The following is a 17852-nucleotide window of genomic DNA, read 5'->3' as shown; positions in this document are numbered from 1 at the left end:
AGCTGTCAGGCTCATCCATCCATAATCAATTTCCTTCGGCATTTTATCCAAAGGTTTCAGCAACCACTGATTATCTATCGTTGCTTGATCCATGCTGTCATCAGGGCTGCAAAACAGAGATTTTTCTAATTCTATTTTTTCTCCTGTGTTTGTTAGCTAGAATTCCTTTATTTAAAAAAATCTTTCATCAACTATTTGCTTACCATTAGATATGGCTCATATAGGAAAGGCAAACTTACTTGGCTTTTTCCCTTTATTTACTGGCTTTCAGAAAAATGAGTGTGTTTCAACTTAATGCAGTTTTTTCAAATCAAAGCAACCCACATTGAGCCAGCAGGTGCCCCTTCAAATTAGTTTTTGTGAAGTTTTGACTTGACCCCAGTATGAAAAGATGTTCTGGGCCCATTTACAAGGAGTCCTGGTTCCTAGTCATGTCCTCGTAAGTTTGTTGTAAATGAAAATATTTCAGAGTGCAAGGAGAGGATACTGGGGCAAGGGGACTCTGAATGAACCCTTTTCTCCTATGGGAGCTGACATGGTGAATACAGGTCCAACCTGGATCCCCATTCTGGTGGAGGTCTATTGACACCAGAAACAACATGCCTTTCTTTTTCTTCCATTTGTTCTTGCTTTTTGCAAAATGCAAGTATCTTCAGGGTTTTTCTTCTTATAAAATAGGTGAAAGTCCTCCATGATCCTTACCCTCAAAGCATTACTATTAATTTGAGGTAGTTTTATGCAGACTTTTCCTTTGTATATACAAACGGAGATAGCCATAGATAAGGAATTTTTTTCCTACAAAAAAAGGAATCATAGAGCCGCCTGGGTGGCTTAGTAGTTAAGATCTGCCTTTGGCAAGGGTCATGACTCTGGGGTCCTGGGATAGAGCCCAGAATAGGGAGTCTGCTTCTCTTTCTCCCTCTGCTCTTCCCCTGGTGCTCGCTCTCTCTCTCTCTCTCTCTCTCAAATGAATAAATTTAAAATCTTTTTTTTAAAGGAATCATACTACAAATTCTTGTCTCTAAACTGCTCATTTAACAGATTCTATATCAGTATAGTCAATTCTTGCCTTGTAACATCTGCATGGCATCCATTGTTGATCAAATACTCTCATAATGAACATTAGGTTCATTTGGATTTAATTCAACCCAAACCCATAAATATTTATTTTGTGCCAGGCACTGAGTGAGTTACTCTAAGACCCTCAAGAGAGATGGGATGGATCCCAGCTGTCACTTTTGGCACAGAGGCCACAGAAAACACACCAGCCTTACAGTCAGATAATCCAAATTCACATTTGTGCCCTGTCCCGATCAGCTTGGTGACCTTGGCTAGTTACTTCATGTCTCTGAGATGCCCACCTCACAGAGGTATAGGGTGAATTGATGAATTTGCTTCAATGGAAGCACTGAGCTCATAATGTTAGCTCCTCTCCCCCTTTAAGTATTAGATCAAAGTAGATCATAGCTACACGCATACACACACATGCTTTTTTGGTTTTGTTTTTTTTCTTTTTTACTAAATTATTACTTCCAGAGTTAATTCAGAACAGCCTGGTCCAAATAAACTATCAAAGCAATATAATAGAGCAGTTAACATCACAGGCTCTAGACTCCCACAGATCTGGACTTGATTCTTGACACCGGTTGTGGGAACTCTGCACTCCAGTTTCTTCATCTGTAAAATAGACATAAAAACAGTACTATTGCATGGGTTTATTGTGAGGATCCAATAGCTACAATGCATACGTGTAAACACTTAACTAGTTTACGTGCCTGTGTTCATCACATGAGGACTAAACCCACACTCAGCAGGAGCAAAGCTCACACGGGACAGAAAGGCCTAGAGTAAAAAGGCTTTATGACTTTTCCTCTAAAACAAAGCACCCAGGAGCCACGTGGGAACCAACTGGAGGATAGCATCCCTGCAGGCTGTACCATTACAGGCGGTCTTTGCACAGTGGGCTACCCCACAGCCAGGTCCCTGAGGGTACAGGAGCCTGAGAGCTGGGGGCCTGGGGAATGAGGGTAGTGCTTAATCCATGCCCACAGGAAGTGAGAGCAGTCCACAAGCTGCCCAAAGCCAGTTCTGCTCTGAGCACACTGGCCTCTCAAGGCAGAAGTGACACTTTCATTCCATGTGGACCAAACCCTGCTGGCTCTGCACCTACTGAGCCCTAATGACTAACTGCATTTCCCAAAACTGACCTTTGTTCTTTGTGACCTTCCCATCAGTGGTGTTACCCCTGAAATTCAGGTGCTCATCCCATGTCCCATGTCTGATATCAGGTCACAAACCTCTCAGCGATGGGCCATGAGCTTTGGCCAAGCTTCCTTGCATTCTGGAAATTGTTAAAGGATGCCTATTTTGTTCCCTAGGGCTGCTGTAAGCAAGTACCACCAACTGGATGGCTTAGAACTACAGATATTGATCGTCTCACAGTTCCGGAAGATAGAACTTACGGAAGGGATCCAGCTTCACAGTCCCAAGACCTCTGACTACCAGGGCAGGACAGTCATCTGGTCCAAGATCGAGGTGTCAACAGGGTCATTATTCCCCTGAAACCTGTAGGGGAGAATCTCCCACACCTCTTCCAAGCTTCAGGTAGTAGCTGCAGTCTGTGGCATCCCGTGTGTTATGATGACAATGCTTCAGTCTCTGCCCTGTCCTCCTCTGTGCATCTCTGTCTCTTCTCTTCCAAGGACACCAGTTGTATTAGCTAAGGGCCTCCCTACTCCAGTATGAGCTCATCTCACCTTAACTAATCGCATCTTCCAAGACCCTCTTTCCAAATAAGTTCATTCTGAGGAGCTGAGGGTTAGGACTTCAGCATATATATGAGTGGAGCAACAGATGCATTACTAACTGTTCTTATACTTGATTTTCGGCTTCCTAAAGTCCTTTCAGGGGCGCCTGGGTGGCTCAGTCCATTAAGCCTCTGCCTTCAGCTCAGGTCATGATCCCAGGGTCCTGGGATAGAGTCCCACATCAGGCTCCCTGCTCAGCAGATAGTCTGCTTCTCCCTCTCCCCCTGCTACTCTCCCTGCTTGTACTCTCTCTCTCTCTCTTTCTCTCTGTCAAATAAATAAATAAAATCTTTAAAAATAAAAGTAAAATTAAGTCCTTTTAGGAGCTTTTGGTATTTTGTCTTTCTTCTCTTTCTTCTATTTATTCTCTCCCTCACAAAAAAAAAGTCTATAAATTAGAGCAGGTTTTATTACCCTGTTTTCTACATGGGGAAATTAAAGCATAAAATAATGAAATGATTTGTCAGAAGTAGTAGTGAAAATAGAATCCACATCTCCTGGCCTCTCATCCCCTGCTTCTAATATATACCCTTGCCCCAAAGCCCAGGTCAGGTCAGGATGTCGCAAGCAAAGATGGCAGGTATATTCTAGTCAGTGCCCCCAGTCATATTTGCCTTTTAAAATAGAAGCACATAGGGACGCCTGGGTGGCCCAGTGGTTGGGTGTCTGCCCTTGACTCAGGGCGTGATCCCGGGAGTCTGGGGATCGAGTCCCACATTGGGCTCCCTGCATGGAGCCTGCTTCTCCCTCTGCCTGTGTCTCTGCCTCTCTCTCTGTGTGTCTCTCATGAATAAATAAATAAAAATCTTTTAAAAAAATAAAATAAAATAGAAGCACATAGAGACACCTTGGTGGGTCAGTGGTTGAACGTCTGACTTTGGCTCAGGGCATGATCCCCATTCAGGGATCAAGTCCCACATCAGGCTCCCTGTGAGAAGCCTGCTTCTCCCTCTGCCTATGTCTCTGTTTCTCTCTCTCATGAATAAAAAAATAAAATATTTTTTAAAGAATAAAAATTAAAATAAAATAAAATAAAATAAAAGTGCATTTGCTGCTGACAAGTCCAAGATTGCTGATCCCAAGAGGCTCCAAACAGCTTCCTCCTGTCTGCTCCTCTATGGAAATAAGACCCTGTAAACAGGATTCCAGGGAAACTGCTAGCTCTGCACTGGGCATCACCTCCTTTGAGGATTCATCCCTCTCCTGTTCTATGTGAGCCTGGAGGGCTGGCAGTCCTGTCATCACCACTGGCATTACAGAGGAGCACACAGGCCACAGGCACACCCATCAGACTCTCTCTCCTGGGAATCTGAATGTTGATTGAGTCCCAGAGGGAGGACAGGTGTCAGGGGCATGGCAGGCACACAGAGAGAGGGCTCCCGAGTCCCCTGCACTGAGACCGCCACGGTTATGCTGCCTCTGCCCTGCGCAAGGTCCGTTGTTCATCTCCTCCTGCTGCTTCCGTTACTCTGAGCTCATGAACTCTGGCACGTGTATCGCACTGTGGGAGGACGACCAGATGATTGTCCTGCCCTGGGAATCAGAGGTCTTGGGACTGTGAGGCCCTGATCCCTTCCCTTAGCGAAGCTCGGAAGAATGGCTCAGTGACCTTGGCTGGGGAGCTCATCCAGAAGTTGTGCCTGTGAGGACAGGAAAGGTAGAGGAGGCGTGTGGGAAATTACCCCATCCCCACCCCGACCACAAAATTGTAGAGTGTGAAAGACACACAAGTCCAGGCCTTAGGACCAGAATAGGCTTCTATTTCTCAGCTTCAACATCTGCCTTTTGCTTTTTCAATCCTCGCCAGGTTAGGACGTAACACCAACTACTATAATGGATCACAGTGTCTTGACCTCATAAAAGCTTATTTCTTACCTGAAGTGTCCAGGTGAAGAGTTGCACAATTCAAGAACGGGGATTCCTTCTGTCTTGTGGTTCCCACAGCCCCTGGGACCTCAGAGTCATTCTTTCCGTCCCCCAGCCAGGGAGAGTAGCATATCCTCCACATTCACAGGCCAGATCTGGGAGAGGCTAGGGTACCCGCAGGACATTTTCTCTACATCTACCTGCTTGAGCTCCTGCAGAGGACAGGAACTCTGGTTCACCACTCGATCCACTGGCTCAACTGTAATCTACGGCCACATCTTGTCTGCAGGGCTGGAGAAGCCTTGGAGCGGTGGCCTGGAGGTGTCCGGGGGCTTAGATGAACACTCGCTAGTTGTCTCTGCCTCAGCAGGCCTCCGGCCCAGATCTTTTTCTTTCTCTTGCTTCTTTAGTATGAGCCTGTTTCCAGTTCCACATCAGCCTTCCTCTCTCTCCTCTCTCCTCTCTCTCCCCTTCACCTAGGAGACGAGATGCCTCTGCATAGGTCTGAGCTATGGAGAAAACCCCCATGTTGACCTTTCCAAGCAGACAGTTTGCAAATCTCTGACCTTTTCCGATGACCTCTCCTATCTTCATTTCTCACCCTGGACCGTCTCCTGGAGCTCTAGCTCCGCAACACCTTCACGGACCCAATGAATATTTACAGAGCCCTAAGTGGGGATTAAAAAAAAAATTCCTGAGTCAGGAGCTTATATTTAACATTTTATTGGGAAGTGCAATTCAAAAGAAGCAAGTGAGGGAAAAGGGAAGTGAGGAAGAGAGAGAGAGAGAGAGGGAAATAATACAAGAAGGTGACTTTCCATGTCAGCTACAGAATCGCAGTGAACACAGCCTGCATCACCAGCAAGGCCGTGGGGACGGGGCGCAGCTCAGAATGGTCCCACCATGGGCAGTGGGGTGGCAGGTGAGTCCCGGGGAACTATTCGCCAGGTTCTTCTTTCTCCCGTCTCCGTTGGGCAGCCTTGCCCGGAGGCACCGAGTCCTCGCACTTCTGATGTGTGCTCCTGGCATCCCCAGGATTGGCCTCTGCCAATCGACCAGCCCAGATGCAGGCCTGCTGTCTGCTTCTTCCCCAGTGGCGACCACCTTGCAGGTTCCTTGACCCATGGTGGTAGCGCTTGTGGATTTGAGACCAGGAAAGCGCAGGAGCCATCCCCAGAATTGCTGTGGCTGCAAGTAAGATGAGGGGTGGCGCCTAGGTGGGGTAATGGGGGTCAGGGCCAAGCACTGAGCAGGCGCTGGGCATGATTGCTGTGGACTGGGGATGAAAGCATGAACGAGACAAGGTGGAGTTCGCCTGGAAAACCTTCATCGGTGCCACGGAAACGTCCTGCTGGCACCTCAATCTCAGTTTAGGCAAGACAGAGCTCATTTATCCTCTTTCGATCTCACTGTTTCCTGTCTCAGCAAGGGCATCAGTGTCCCCTTGGTCACACAGGCTCATCCCTCCATCTGCCTCCGACTCCTCCAGCACATCTTCAGTTTTAATTAAGAATTACTGAGAGCTCAGGGCACCTGGGTGGCCCAGTCAGCTGAGTGTCAGACTCTGGATTTCAGCTCAGGTCATGATCTCAGGGCTGTGGGATCGAGCCCCACATATGTGCTGGGTGTGGAGCCTGCTTGTGATTCTCTTCTTCCCTCTCCCTCTGCCCCTCCCCCACTAATGCACTTACAAGCTTTCTCTCTTTAAAAAAATAAAAATAAAAAAAATAAGGGGCACCTAGGTGGCTCAGTGTTGAGCGTCTGCCTTAGGCTCAGGGCGCGAACCTGGGGTCCTAGGATCAAGTCCCGCATCAGAGTCCCCACCAGGGAGCCTGCTTCTCCCTCTGCCTATGTCTCTGCCTCTCTCTGTATGTTTCTCATGAATAAATAAATAAAATCTTTTTAAAAAATTAAAAATAAGATAAAATAAAGTAATAATACAATCTGTTTAAAAAAAGAAAAAAGATTTACTAAGAGCTGTCTAACTGCCAGGAGTGAGCAAAGGAAGGGTGTCTTGCTGTCCAGTGAATACACAGCACCCAGCTCAGTGCCTGGCGCACACTAGGGCCTCTGTAACATCTGCTGACTGAACAGTCAGTGGTGAGTCTTCACAACCGCTATGGTGTTTCTGTTACAAAACTGCCCCATGACTTGGTTCCTTGTCACTACCTTTCACCAGGTATATTTCAGGATCATCCTGATGCTCTGATTCTGGTCTCCTCCTTCCAGACACATTTCTGAAACCCAGCTCGAATCACACCTTTCCCAAGCTCCCAACTTCCCAGTGGTTCCCACTGCACACTAAATGGAATCCAAGCTGACATGAGGGCTCTCTAGGGCCATGCCTCAGTTTGACCTCCTGTCACATCTATTCTACTCTGGATCAAACCAAACCATCCCCGTTTTCTCACTCACATGCTTTCGCTCTAAGAAATCCTTCTATCCTGTTCACCAGAGAAGGAGCACATTTCCCCAGAATAAACCCTTTTACAGCAATTGTTAAAATCGTGGTGAAGAGATGTTAGACTGGGTGCCATGAAAAAACAGATTGAAATCGCAGTCCTGCGGGTGGTCACCCCTGCCTCGGAGCCTCTTTTGTGCACTCTCCTTCCTGCCAAGCAGAGGGTCAGCACGTCCTGCCCCTCATCTAGAGCCCACCCCATCCACAGATCGCTTCTTATGTTGAACTGGGCTCCTTCCTCCACTTATCACAATCTGCACATGTTCGTAGCCTGTCCATCCTTCAAGCTCCAATTCAGATCCCTCCTTCCCACAAAGCCTTTTCTTCCTCCAAAACCTTTAAATCCCCACGCCTTGCATTTCTTATATCATTATTTGTACCGTTTCCTATTCTCACTGATTAAATGCAAGTATCTATCTCTGTTCCCCAGAGGGCTGGACATACTCAGATTATTGGATGAATGCAGGTGGGAGGGGAAGAAGGAAGTTTAATGAATGCAGGGTCAGGGCCACCCCTGCAGGGAAGAGGCTGGTCGTGGTCTTCCACAGGGGCATGTATCAGAGGAAGAGAAGGGAAGTTGCTGACTCTTGATCCATGTGGACAGAAGAAGCAGGAACTAACGCCTGAGGGTGGCTTTCAAAGGTGTTAAGGACAGTTCTGCAAACATCCCCTGAAAGTATAAGTTTCAGTCCTGTGTTCAGAGACTGTGAGGGCTGGGCGAGGGTAGGTCACTTCCCCTCCCCAAAACCCCCCACAGTGGCAGACCCTGTGGCTAGTGACTTTACATGTTCTCTGCAAGAGGCTCAAACATGCCTCCAATGTTCTACAGAGGTCTATCCTCATTTTCTCTCTCTCTCTCTCTCCCAAAAATAAATAAATAAAATTTTTTTTAAAAAAGGAACAAATCAGATGTCATAAACCAGGGGTTATCCTAAGGGTGGACTGATGCACCCTTTCCCAAGCAAACAAGATAGAATATTACGGGTGAATGGTCTCTGAAATAGAATATTACGGGTGAATGTTCTCTGGAATAGCATGTCATGGGTAAACGGTCTCTGGAACTTTTCCAGCCAGGTGTCTCCTGCCCAATGCACACTTCAGGGAGATCATCGTGCCCTCCCTCCAGGCACGGGTGCAAATTAGAACAAGGGCGTGAGCTTCAGCTGGAGCTTTTGTCCCACTGAAAACCCCTTACCAATGCCTGTACCTGGTATGGAGTGTGGCCCACTAGGGGTTTGAGGTGACTGGTCTGCCTTTGGGTAAGTAGAGTCCAGCTGACCAGACAGACACAGACAGAAGCAATGAGGCCAGAGACAGACAGTGAGGATCTTGAGACAAAGGAAGGGAAAAGCCCATCTTGGAAGGATGGAGGGCTGCATCAAATGTACAAGCCTTAAGGAGAGCCCTTGGGATCTGGTAACCCATTTAATTTGGGCTTGCCTAAACTCACTTTATTCCCCTTTTATCTGCCAACCATAGTTTCTCAGGGCATGGTTCCAGGCAGCTCAAAGGGATACCAAACTGAGGCTCATGCTAACAGTACTGAAAATTACTGTAGTCTCTTAAGAACTTCAGGTGGAGCCACACATCTTCATCTGAGAGCCCAGGGAGAGATGTCAGGACTTGCCTCCCATCTCATAAGACTGGGGTGTGTGTGCGCGCGCGCGCGTGTGTGTATGTGTGCGCGCACACACGCGTGCAGTGAGGGGGTGGCAGTGTGGTATGGTGTATGTACAGTATTAGGGTGAGAACAGGCGTGAGGATCAGAATGTCTTCCTGCTGGGCTGGTGGGGGGACCGAATCTACTATACATGTGAATCTAATACTTCGACAAACAAAAGGTCCCCTTCACTGGGTGACTTCTAACAGCCCCAGCAGAAAATTCCTAAAACCAGTCAGAGGCTCTGCATGGTGCTCCCAAACCTGCATGTTGCCTTGCAGACTCGAGCCACACACTCCCATTCCTTGTCCCCACTCCCCCACTCCCCTCCCAGGGCCAGCATCCCTGTAAACCCCATTCTCATGGGGCCCACCCAGTCGAGTGAGCTCTGAAGCTGAGCTTCCCATTCCACCCCACCCCCTCCACCCACACAGCTGAGCTCACCCAGCCTGCCTCTTTTGCAACTTTCCCAAGTCTGTGCATGAAAGAGAGGAGGAAAACAGAAGGACGTTGCTTGGCGTCGACAAACCTTTCTGATCCAAAGCCTTTTTCCTCTGAACGGCCTGAGACCTCTGCTCTAAGAGGAGACCCCCAGACTCAGAGAGCACGCCGCCTGCCCTCATTTGCCGGATGCTAAGCAGCCACAGCTGTAAGTGCCTTGGAAGTTTTTTTCGGTTCTTCTGTCTGTCCCAGAGACCCCCAGAGGTACTGAGCTTTGGGGGTGGGAGAGAGGGAGTAGAGGCAAGGAATGCAAGGATGAGGCTTTGAATCTGACAGCTGGAGGGCTCAGATCCAACCTAAAGACCCCCCCATGCCAGAGAAACGTCTAGGGCATGGCAGGGAGCCAGGCAGAGAAGACTTCCCCGCCCAGCCCAGGGAGCTGGGGCCCGGCTCAGGGCTCTGCTCAGGCCATCAGTCTCAGCGGGAGGACATGGCCAGCTGGCTCAGCAGAGAGGGTACAGCCAGCTCCCTGGGTCACCTTGCCACATCGACAGGGCGCCTTCTTGGGTGGAAGCTGTTGGCCAAAGGGTCTCATTGGGGAAGGAGGAACTCCTAGAGTAGGAAAGTGTCCTTCTTGTTCTAAATCATAAACATGTCTCCTGGCACGGCTCTCCAATCCTAGGCAAGCAATGAACAGAATTGGACAGATGTGAGTTAGTCTCAGTTTGCCACTAACCAGTTCTTGACTCAGGAGTCCAATGAACTATGATGGCATTTTGTAAACAGCTAAGTGCCCTATTAATGCAATTGCTAGGCATTGTGCATTAATGAAAATAATTCATTTGAGCTTGTCAATTGATGTTCCACCACACAAGTCCCATAGAGATAGAAACTTGTCTGTATCCTCAGATCTATACAGTGCTAATGCATAGTAGGCTCATAGTACATGTGCTGGGTGAATGGACAGATGGATGGACAGATGAATGGATGGATAAATGGAAGGATAATGAGGGGCACCTGGGTGGCCTAGTAGTTGTCTGCCTTTGGAAGGTTACATGGACAGGTAGACAGGTGGGTGAATAGATAACTGGATGAATAGATGAGGAAGGATGAATGAATGACTATTGAAGATTTAATATTTGCCTCATGAGCCAGGCTCTATGGAGGGATAGAGAAGTGGGAGGAGTGTCCTGTCCTCTGAGCACTGATAGTCTACTTAAGGAGACAGGACTAATACTTCCAAAGAACTTCAAGAACAAGAGCGAACATGAAACCAGGGCCATGGGTGCTCTTCCTGGAGGGAGCAGGTCTGGACCTGCTGGGATTTAGAAGGCGGAAGAGTGAGCATCCCCGCAAGGCTTTGTGCTTTATAGATAGCTTCCTTTCAAAGACAAACTTTGTTCCCATGATTATAAATCCCATTATTTTTAGGGTGGATATATTTGTCATTTTCCAAGACGTGGAGCAGGAAGGGGAGACACTGAAAGCTGGGTATTTAGTAGACCGCCTGCTTCAGCCCTCTCATCTGCCCCTGCTCACTGGCCTCCTGATCAGCAGAAAGAATACTTCACCCAACACCACTGAGGTGGGAAATGGTACCTGGGTCCTGGTTGGGGCCAGTGGGGTAGGGAGAGAAGGGGAGTGGGGAGGGGAACGCAGAGCAGATCCAAAAGTTCTTATAAGACTGGACCTATGCCCTAAGGCTGTGGGGGGGAGGAGGCATCAACTCAGTCTTTCTTACTCCCCAGGGACTGAGCTATACAGTAGCTTTGGTGGGTGGGCAGGACTCCGGGCTTAGAAGGACTGCCAGGCAAGGAGAGGGGACTTAGTCACATGCCATGGAGAGTGAGTGGCCTGTTAATTCTGCTCTGGGTGGACCTGCACTGGCTGAAGGTAGGGCCCTGCCTTCCAAGCCTGCTTTTCTCTGTTATTTAACAGTGGAAGGTGATGATTCAGTCTAGCCTCTAGGACGATGCCCTAGTTTGAAGCCTCTGAGGTAGCTGAGTGGGAGGAGGCTTGAAAGGACAGCTATTGCCAAATTCCAGCCAAGGGCTGAGCCCAGAGGACATAGGAAAGGACTTCAGCCACCATTTGAAATCTGCATATGCCTCCTTGGTGAGCCCAGCCAGTGTCTACCTCCCTGCCACCTTTCCTCACCAGTGACACTGTCCCGATCACCCTCTTGTTGCTGCTAGTTATCCTGGGTCCAAGGATCAGGCTATTTTAAATAGCAAGCTCAGCAAATTCTGCCCTTCTGAGCATGGGGTAGGGGATCTGCAGGAGCAGGATACTTTAAGGGCACATCCAGGGGAAGGGAACTGGGGGGAGGGGGTGGAGAGGGAACTCAGGTCAAGGCCAAAGTGAGTCACAAGGGTCTGGAAAAGAAAAGACAGTAAACTTCAGAAAGCCTGGCATGTGGCAGAAGAATTGGGCATGTTTTATGTGGCCCCAGGAGAAATCCACCACTAGAGGAGGGAAGAAACTCTATGGGGACAGGTCTATCTCCATCTTTCTATGAATGGGGTCGAGATGGCTCAAGCACTGGGTGGAGGATTGGACTGGATCATCTTGGAGGTTCCTCCTACAGTGTGCTGGAGCAGGCTCCACACCAGTAGATTTAAATCAGACAGGGATCCCTGGGTGGCGCATTGGTTTGGCGCCTGCCTTTGGCCGAGGGCGCAATCCTGGAGACCCGGGATCGAATCCCACGTTGGGCTCCCGGTGCATGGAGCCTGCTTCTCCCTCTGCCTATGTCTCTGCCTCTCTCTCTCTCTCTCTCTGTGGGACTATCATAAATAAATAAAAAATTTTAAAAAAAATAAATAAATCAGACATGGTGGGAGCGTCTACACCACAGAAAGTGGTGGGTACTACAAATCAGGTCCTTGCCCCACCCCCCCTCACCCCCCGCCCCACGCAATTGTTAACCATTTATCTGGGTTTTCCCCGACTGGGGGAGCCTGTCGTCCTATAAGAAATGACACATGTTACCCTGCAGAATAAGCCACAGCCATGACAATGTCTGTTTTACCCATGAGAGAACAAACTTACTAAGGTCAGGCAATCCACCCAAGGTCATGAATATATGGAGGCACGATAGAACTCTGACTCCAAACCTTATGATCAGCCCCTGCTACTAGCTCACCTCCCTCTCCTGCCCCAGACGCAAAGTGATTTGTCTTGTCAGGAAGTCACACTCAGATGACTTTGGGCTGCCACTCATCCCTGTGTTCTTTTTAAAGAAATTTTGAGGTTTTATGTTTGATATTATTTAATTAGAGTAACAACTGAGCCTCATGTAACAAATTTTAGAACAAGACATATGTAAAATAAAACAATAGCTCCTAGCTTCTAGTTTACCTTTCCCTGTCTCCTATTAATCATTTAGTGTGTATCTCTCCACAGCTTCCTGTGTCTACAGGGCAAGCACAAATATAATATTAAGTGTATGGTCAACACATGGGATGTTTTTATACAATCAAGATTATGTCATACAAAATGTTCAGGGATGTTCTTTTTCACTTCAATTGTTACCATGTTTTTCTTCCTCATTACTTCACTCTTTTTAAAATTGTCAGTATTCCAAACTCTGAACAGATTATAATTTATGCAGAGAATCTCTAATTAATGGATACTAGGTCACAACAGTGTTCTCCAGCAATCATCTTTATACAAAGGGGTATTTGAACATAGGCGTATTTTCTGTAGGACAAATTCCTAAAATTAGAAGCTAGGGTATTAAATTCTGATATTGTGGGCAGCCCCGGTGGTGCAGTGGTTTAGCGCCGCCTGCAGCCTGGGGTGTGATCCTGGAGACCCGGGATCGAGTCCCACATCGGGCTTCCTGCATGGAGACTGCTTCTCCCTCCGCCTGTGTCTCTGCCTCTCTCTTCGCTCTCTCTGAATGAATAAATAAATCTTTAAAAACAAAAATTCTGATATTGTCAAATTTCCCTCCAAAAAAGGCCATGCTATTCATAGCATATCAGTGATATACAACAGTACTTCCCTTATAAATTTGCCGACACTTAATGATACCACCAATCTTTTTAATTTTTGCCACTCTCTAGAGAGAGAGAGAAAAAAAGATATTTTTCAATTTTGTATGTCTCTAAAAATTACTAAGTTTCAGTATCCTTTCAAGGCTTACTACGTATCATTCATAAGACTTCTGTTGGTTACTTACTCATATTCCTTCCCACTTTTATGTTGTATATTATCTTCTGCTATTTGTACAGCGCTTCCCAGGTAGTGGATATTGACTCTCTGTTATATGTACACACTGTCTGCCTCCCCTGCTCTCACCCCAAATTCCCCTTCGTAAGCACACAAGCTCCACTGAAGGTTCCAAATCCATACCACCCAACACCTGAGCCTTGCTGACAGGGGCACCAAGTGGCAGGTATGTGATCCTTGTTCTAGTTTTATGGAAGACAGTAGAATAAGCAGGTAAGAGTATGGTCTGTGGAGTTAGGCCTGGATTCAAATACCAGCTCCCAATCCAGGCCCTACCTATAGGCTATGCTTTTAGAGGAAATCTACTTCACATCTCTAAACATCTGTTTCTTCAGTGGTGAAATAAAGACCAGTGGTTTCAGCCCCCACAGGTTCCTTCCCTGTGTTAATAATAGTCATAAAAGAGCTAATATTTTTGAACCTTTAATTTGGGCTAGCAAATGTATTATAATAATGTATTATACATATTATAATGTATTCATTCATTTAACCTCAAAATGATGTACGAATTCACAAAGTCCTCTGCATAGTGCCTGGCGAACTATAGTGTGAGGCCTAGATAACTCCAGCATGGCAGCGTGGCTCTATCATGGTGCGTGAACACACTCCCTTCCAAGTAAGCATGCCAAGTCTTGACGCTGGTGGTTAATCCTCTTACAACAGCTCTTGTTCCGAAGACTCATTCCCTCGGCTCCCATTTGTACCTCTTGTCACTTTGGCTGCTTTTCTCTCCATCTCCTCCAACTCTGCTAGGGTTTTGTTGGGGCTCACCAAACCTGGGTCCACAGATTCTATTGGTCCAAACTCAGGAGATCAGGAGGCAGCATGGCAGAGCAGCGTTTTCTGGCCTTCAATTCAAACCCTGGTTCACTTACTATCTGTATGGCCTTGGATGAGATATGAGTGACTTAGCTTCTCTGAGTCTCAGGTACTCATCTCATAGGATAATTGGGAGGATTCCCTAGGTTCTAAGAGAATACAAAGTTGCCTCTGGGCGGCCTGGGGGGCTAGTTCCTTTCCCACTTGTCCCTGCCTCCCTTTGGTACCGACTCCCTTTCCAAGGCACTTCATTAACTTTTGAGGCTAAGTTAACATGTTGTATCAAAGGCTTTAGGGAAGAACACACCATGGCTCCCACTCCTCTCCTGGGGTTGTAACTGATACTTGGAGACGTGGTGCCTTTCAGAAACTTCTGAACCATTTCTCCCTTGGGTGGTTTCCCTGTGGGCAGTGCTACCCGTTTCAAAATGGCAGCCCTGGCTAATACACCTTGAATTATCTTCCTCTGCTTGCTTGGAGCACAGGGAATGTTTGCTGAATGAAAGAATGAATCAATGGACAGTATCCTTGGTCTGATCCTCATGACCTGTCTTAAAACTTGGTTCTTCTGGGGCTCCTGGGTGGCTCAGTGTTTGAGCATCTGCCTTTGGCTCAGGTCATGGGGTAAAGTTCCACACTGGGCTCCCCACAGGGAGCCTGCTTCTCTCTCTGCCTATATCTCTGCCTCTTTCTGTGTGTCTCTCATGAATAGATAAATAAAATCTTTAAAAAAAAAAACACAAAACCCTTCCTTCTTCTCCCGGCTTGCTTTCTTTCTTCTTTCTTTCTTTCTTTCTTTCTTTCTTTCTTTCTTTCTTTCTTCTTTCTTTCTTTCTTTTTCAATATTTATTTATTTACTCATGAGAGACACAGAGAGAGAGAGGCAGAGACACAGGTAGAGGGAGAAGCAGGCTCCATGCAGGGAGATGGACGCGGGATTTCTCCAGAATCGCGCCCTGGGCTGAAAGCGGTGCTAAACCACTGCGCCACCTGGGCTGCCCATTCTCCCAGCTTTCTTATCTCCATACCTTTAGCCTCACTTCCTTGAAGCAAACCATCCACCTTCTCCATTCACTGTTCCCAGGATTTTGTTTACTATGTCCCCTCCCTCTGAAATATCACCCCCTAACCACAAATCTTGTTTCTTCAGGGCCCAGTTGGATTGCTCGCTTCTTTCCCTGCCCCCAAACCCCCATAGCGCTCTCTCTGTGCCTCTGTTGGGATGCTTTACAGTTTCTCTCTGGTGTAATCACTCAGCCCTGAGCTTTCTCCCGTGATGACTCTGGTAGGATTTCCATTTGTTCCATCTTTATGCTCTTCCCTGCATCTACTGCAGGGCTTTGCAATGCAAGAGATAGGTAGGTATTTTTGGAATGACTGTCATGCATCACCAAGAAGACCTGTTGCCCACCATGCCAATCCAGCCCTCCTAGGTTATGGCAGAGGGTCCAGTGACACCAACTCAAGCTCCTGAGACAAGCAGCTCTGAGCAGAGCCTCAAACCACCCCTGGGCCATGACATGGCTCATGGAGAGGCACAAACAGCCCTAGCTAGGCCTCTGGGGACTTTTGATTTCACTTTGTGCTAACTAGGCACCCTCAGGCAAGCCTCTTGTGGCCAGTGAGTTACAGCTCCAGTAGATAAAGCATATTTCAACCAGAAGGGACCTTGAGTCATTGGGGCCCAACTTTTTCATTTTCTAGTCGGAAAGCCAAGGCTCAGAAAGGGGAAGTAATTGGCCTAATGCCCTACAGTGCCAAAGTGAGAGAACTAGAACCAAGATCTCAGGACATCCAACTTAGAGCTCTTTCCAAGTACCAGGGGAAAGTCAAGCTGGCTCTTTTGAACACCTCAGCCAGGCAGAGTCAGATCAAGGTTTTCTCAGTATGCCTACCTAGTACATCCAAGGATAGAAGATTCAGGAGTTGAGAATTGTATATACATATGTGTGCATGTAAGAGTAGAACCCAAAGAGCCAGTTAAGCAAGCCCCCGTGACAGTTTTGCTTTAGCTTGTTAAAAAATAAAAATAATTAATATGTATATGTATATATAAAATACACACATGAACATATGTGTATTTCTCTCATAGGAGCAATTCCTGTTTGATATGTTTGTTATCTTAAAAATGAAACATACTAAAAAACACAGAAAACATGTTAAATTGTGTAATCTCCTACCACCCAGAATTAACCACTTAAATTTGTTGTATATTTCGCTCTTAACCTTTTTGTATGCAAGTAGGAACTCATGTTCATATCTGGGGTGGTATCATATACACAGTTTAGTGTCTTCTGTCTTTCATTTAGACCCTGTAAGGGGCACCTGGGTGGCTTAGTTAAGCGTCCACATTTGGCTCAGGTCATGATCCTTGAATCCTAGGATCAAGCCCTGAGCAGAGAGCCTGCTTTTCCCTCTCCCTCTGCCCCTCCCCCTGCTCATGCTCTCTCTATATATAATAATAAATAAGATCCTTAAAAAAATCTTTAGAGGCTATGGCATAAGCATTTTCCCACATTAATATAATATTCTCAAAAATTCCATGCTAATAGTTCATTGCATGCCATGATTTATTAAACCACTTCTTTGTTATTAGATATTTATAAATAATACTAAAAAAGAACATTCTTGAACAAAAATCTTTGCCTTCATTTCAGATTATTTCCTTAGGACAAATTCCTAGAAGTGGAAGGCAGGAACGTTTTTAAGGTTGTCAATACTTGCTGCCAAGTGGCTTTCCAGAAACATGTACCAATTATACCCGCCACCAGCTGCATTGGAGAAGAGCCTTTTGATTCTGTGATTGCAGCAACACCTCGAGCTGGGGGAGGGGCACTGTCCCATCCAAAGCCTCTCTCTCTGGCAGTCCTGACAATGGACCCCTTGTCCTGCCCCCATCCCCTCTTCCCACACCGCCTTCCATCCCTGGCTCCAGGCTTGACTGTCCTCAAGGCCTCTGTTCAGTCCAGTCCGGTCTTCTTGGTGCTCCAGGCTGCCTCCAAGAGCAGGGTTGGTAAAGCTGAAGGGTGAGAGATGTGCCTGTCCTGAGAGGCTACCACACTTCCAGCCTTGGGGAGGTCCCCAGAGGAAGTTGCAGGGGGAGGGGTGGGTTAAGATTGCTGATTATCCTTCTCTTTTGGAGAACAACCCCACCTGAGTCCTGGGCCCAGAGCAGGGATCTGCACATCAAGGAAGGGAAGGTAGAGGCCAGCTTCAACAACGATGGCTGCTAGGGACTCTGGGCAGCATGCAAATGACATCCATTTCCTTACAGGCTCTGAAGCCCCTCCATGAATCCCAGGAAGAAGGTGGACCTGAAGCTCATCATCATTGGAGCCCTGGGGTAAGCCAAAATCAACTCAGGGTGTGGGGGTTGGGAAGCAGCTCCTACCCAAGGGCAGGGAGACCTCCTGAATATTTCTTACCTACCATAGGTTCCTTTCTGATTCAGCATAGCATCAGGGAGGCCATCCCACCCCACGGAAGAGAACTCAAATGGGCAAAAGAGCCTGAGAGTAGGGCCACCTGGTTTCTGGTTTATTTGGATGGGTCCCTACTTCTA

General features: G+C 47.2%; 1 protein-coding gene across 8 annotated transcripts in view; it reads left to right on the top strand.

Moving 5' to 3' along the window:
• The first annotated feature begins 8966 nt into the window (after positions 1–8966).
• Positions 8967–17852, top strand: part of RAB7B (RAB7B, member RAS oncogene family) — a 26387-nt gene continuing 17501 nt past the window's right edge. For 2 of the 8 annotated variants that reach the window (XM_072759449.1, XM_025991376.2), the window contains exons 1-2: positions 17202–17316; positions 17565–17633. In XM_072759449.1, coding sequence (XP_072615550.1) covers positions 17581–17633 — 53 coding nt within the window. In that variant the 5' untranslated portion in view covers positions 17202–17316; positions 17565–17580. Of the gene's footprint in view, positions 9444–10666; positions 10821–17201; positions 17317–17564; positions 17634–17852 lie in introns of those variants that run through there. The other 6 variants (XM_025991375.2, XM_072759447.1, XM_072759446.1 and 3 more) reach the window with 6 other exon arrangements.

The sequence above is a fragment of the Vulpes vulpes genome, chromosome 5 (genome assembly GCF_048418805.1).
Source record: "Vulpes vulpes isolate BD-2025 chromosome 5, VulVul3, whole genome shotgun sequence".
Classification (NCBI taxonomy): domain Eukaryota; kingdom Metazoa; phylum Chordata; class Mammalia; order Carnivora; family Canidae; genus Vulpes; species Vulpes vulpes.
Note: the sequence above shows the minus strand (reverse complement) of the source record. Positions and strands in the feature narration are given on the sequence as shown.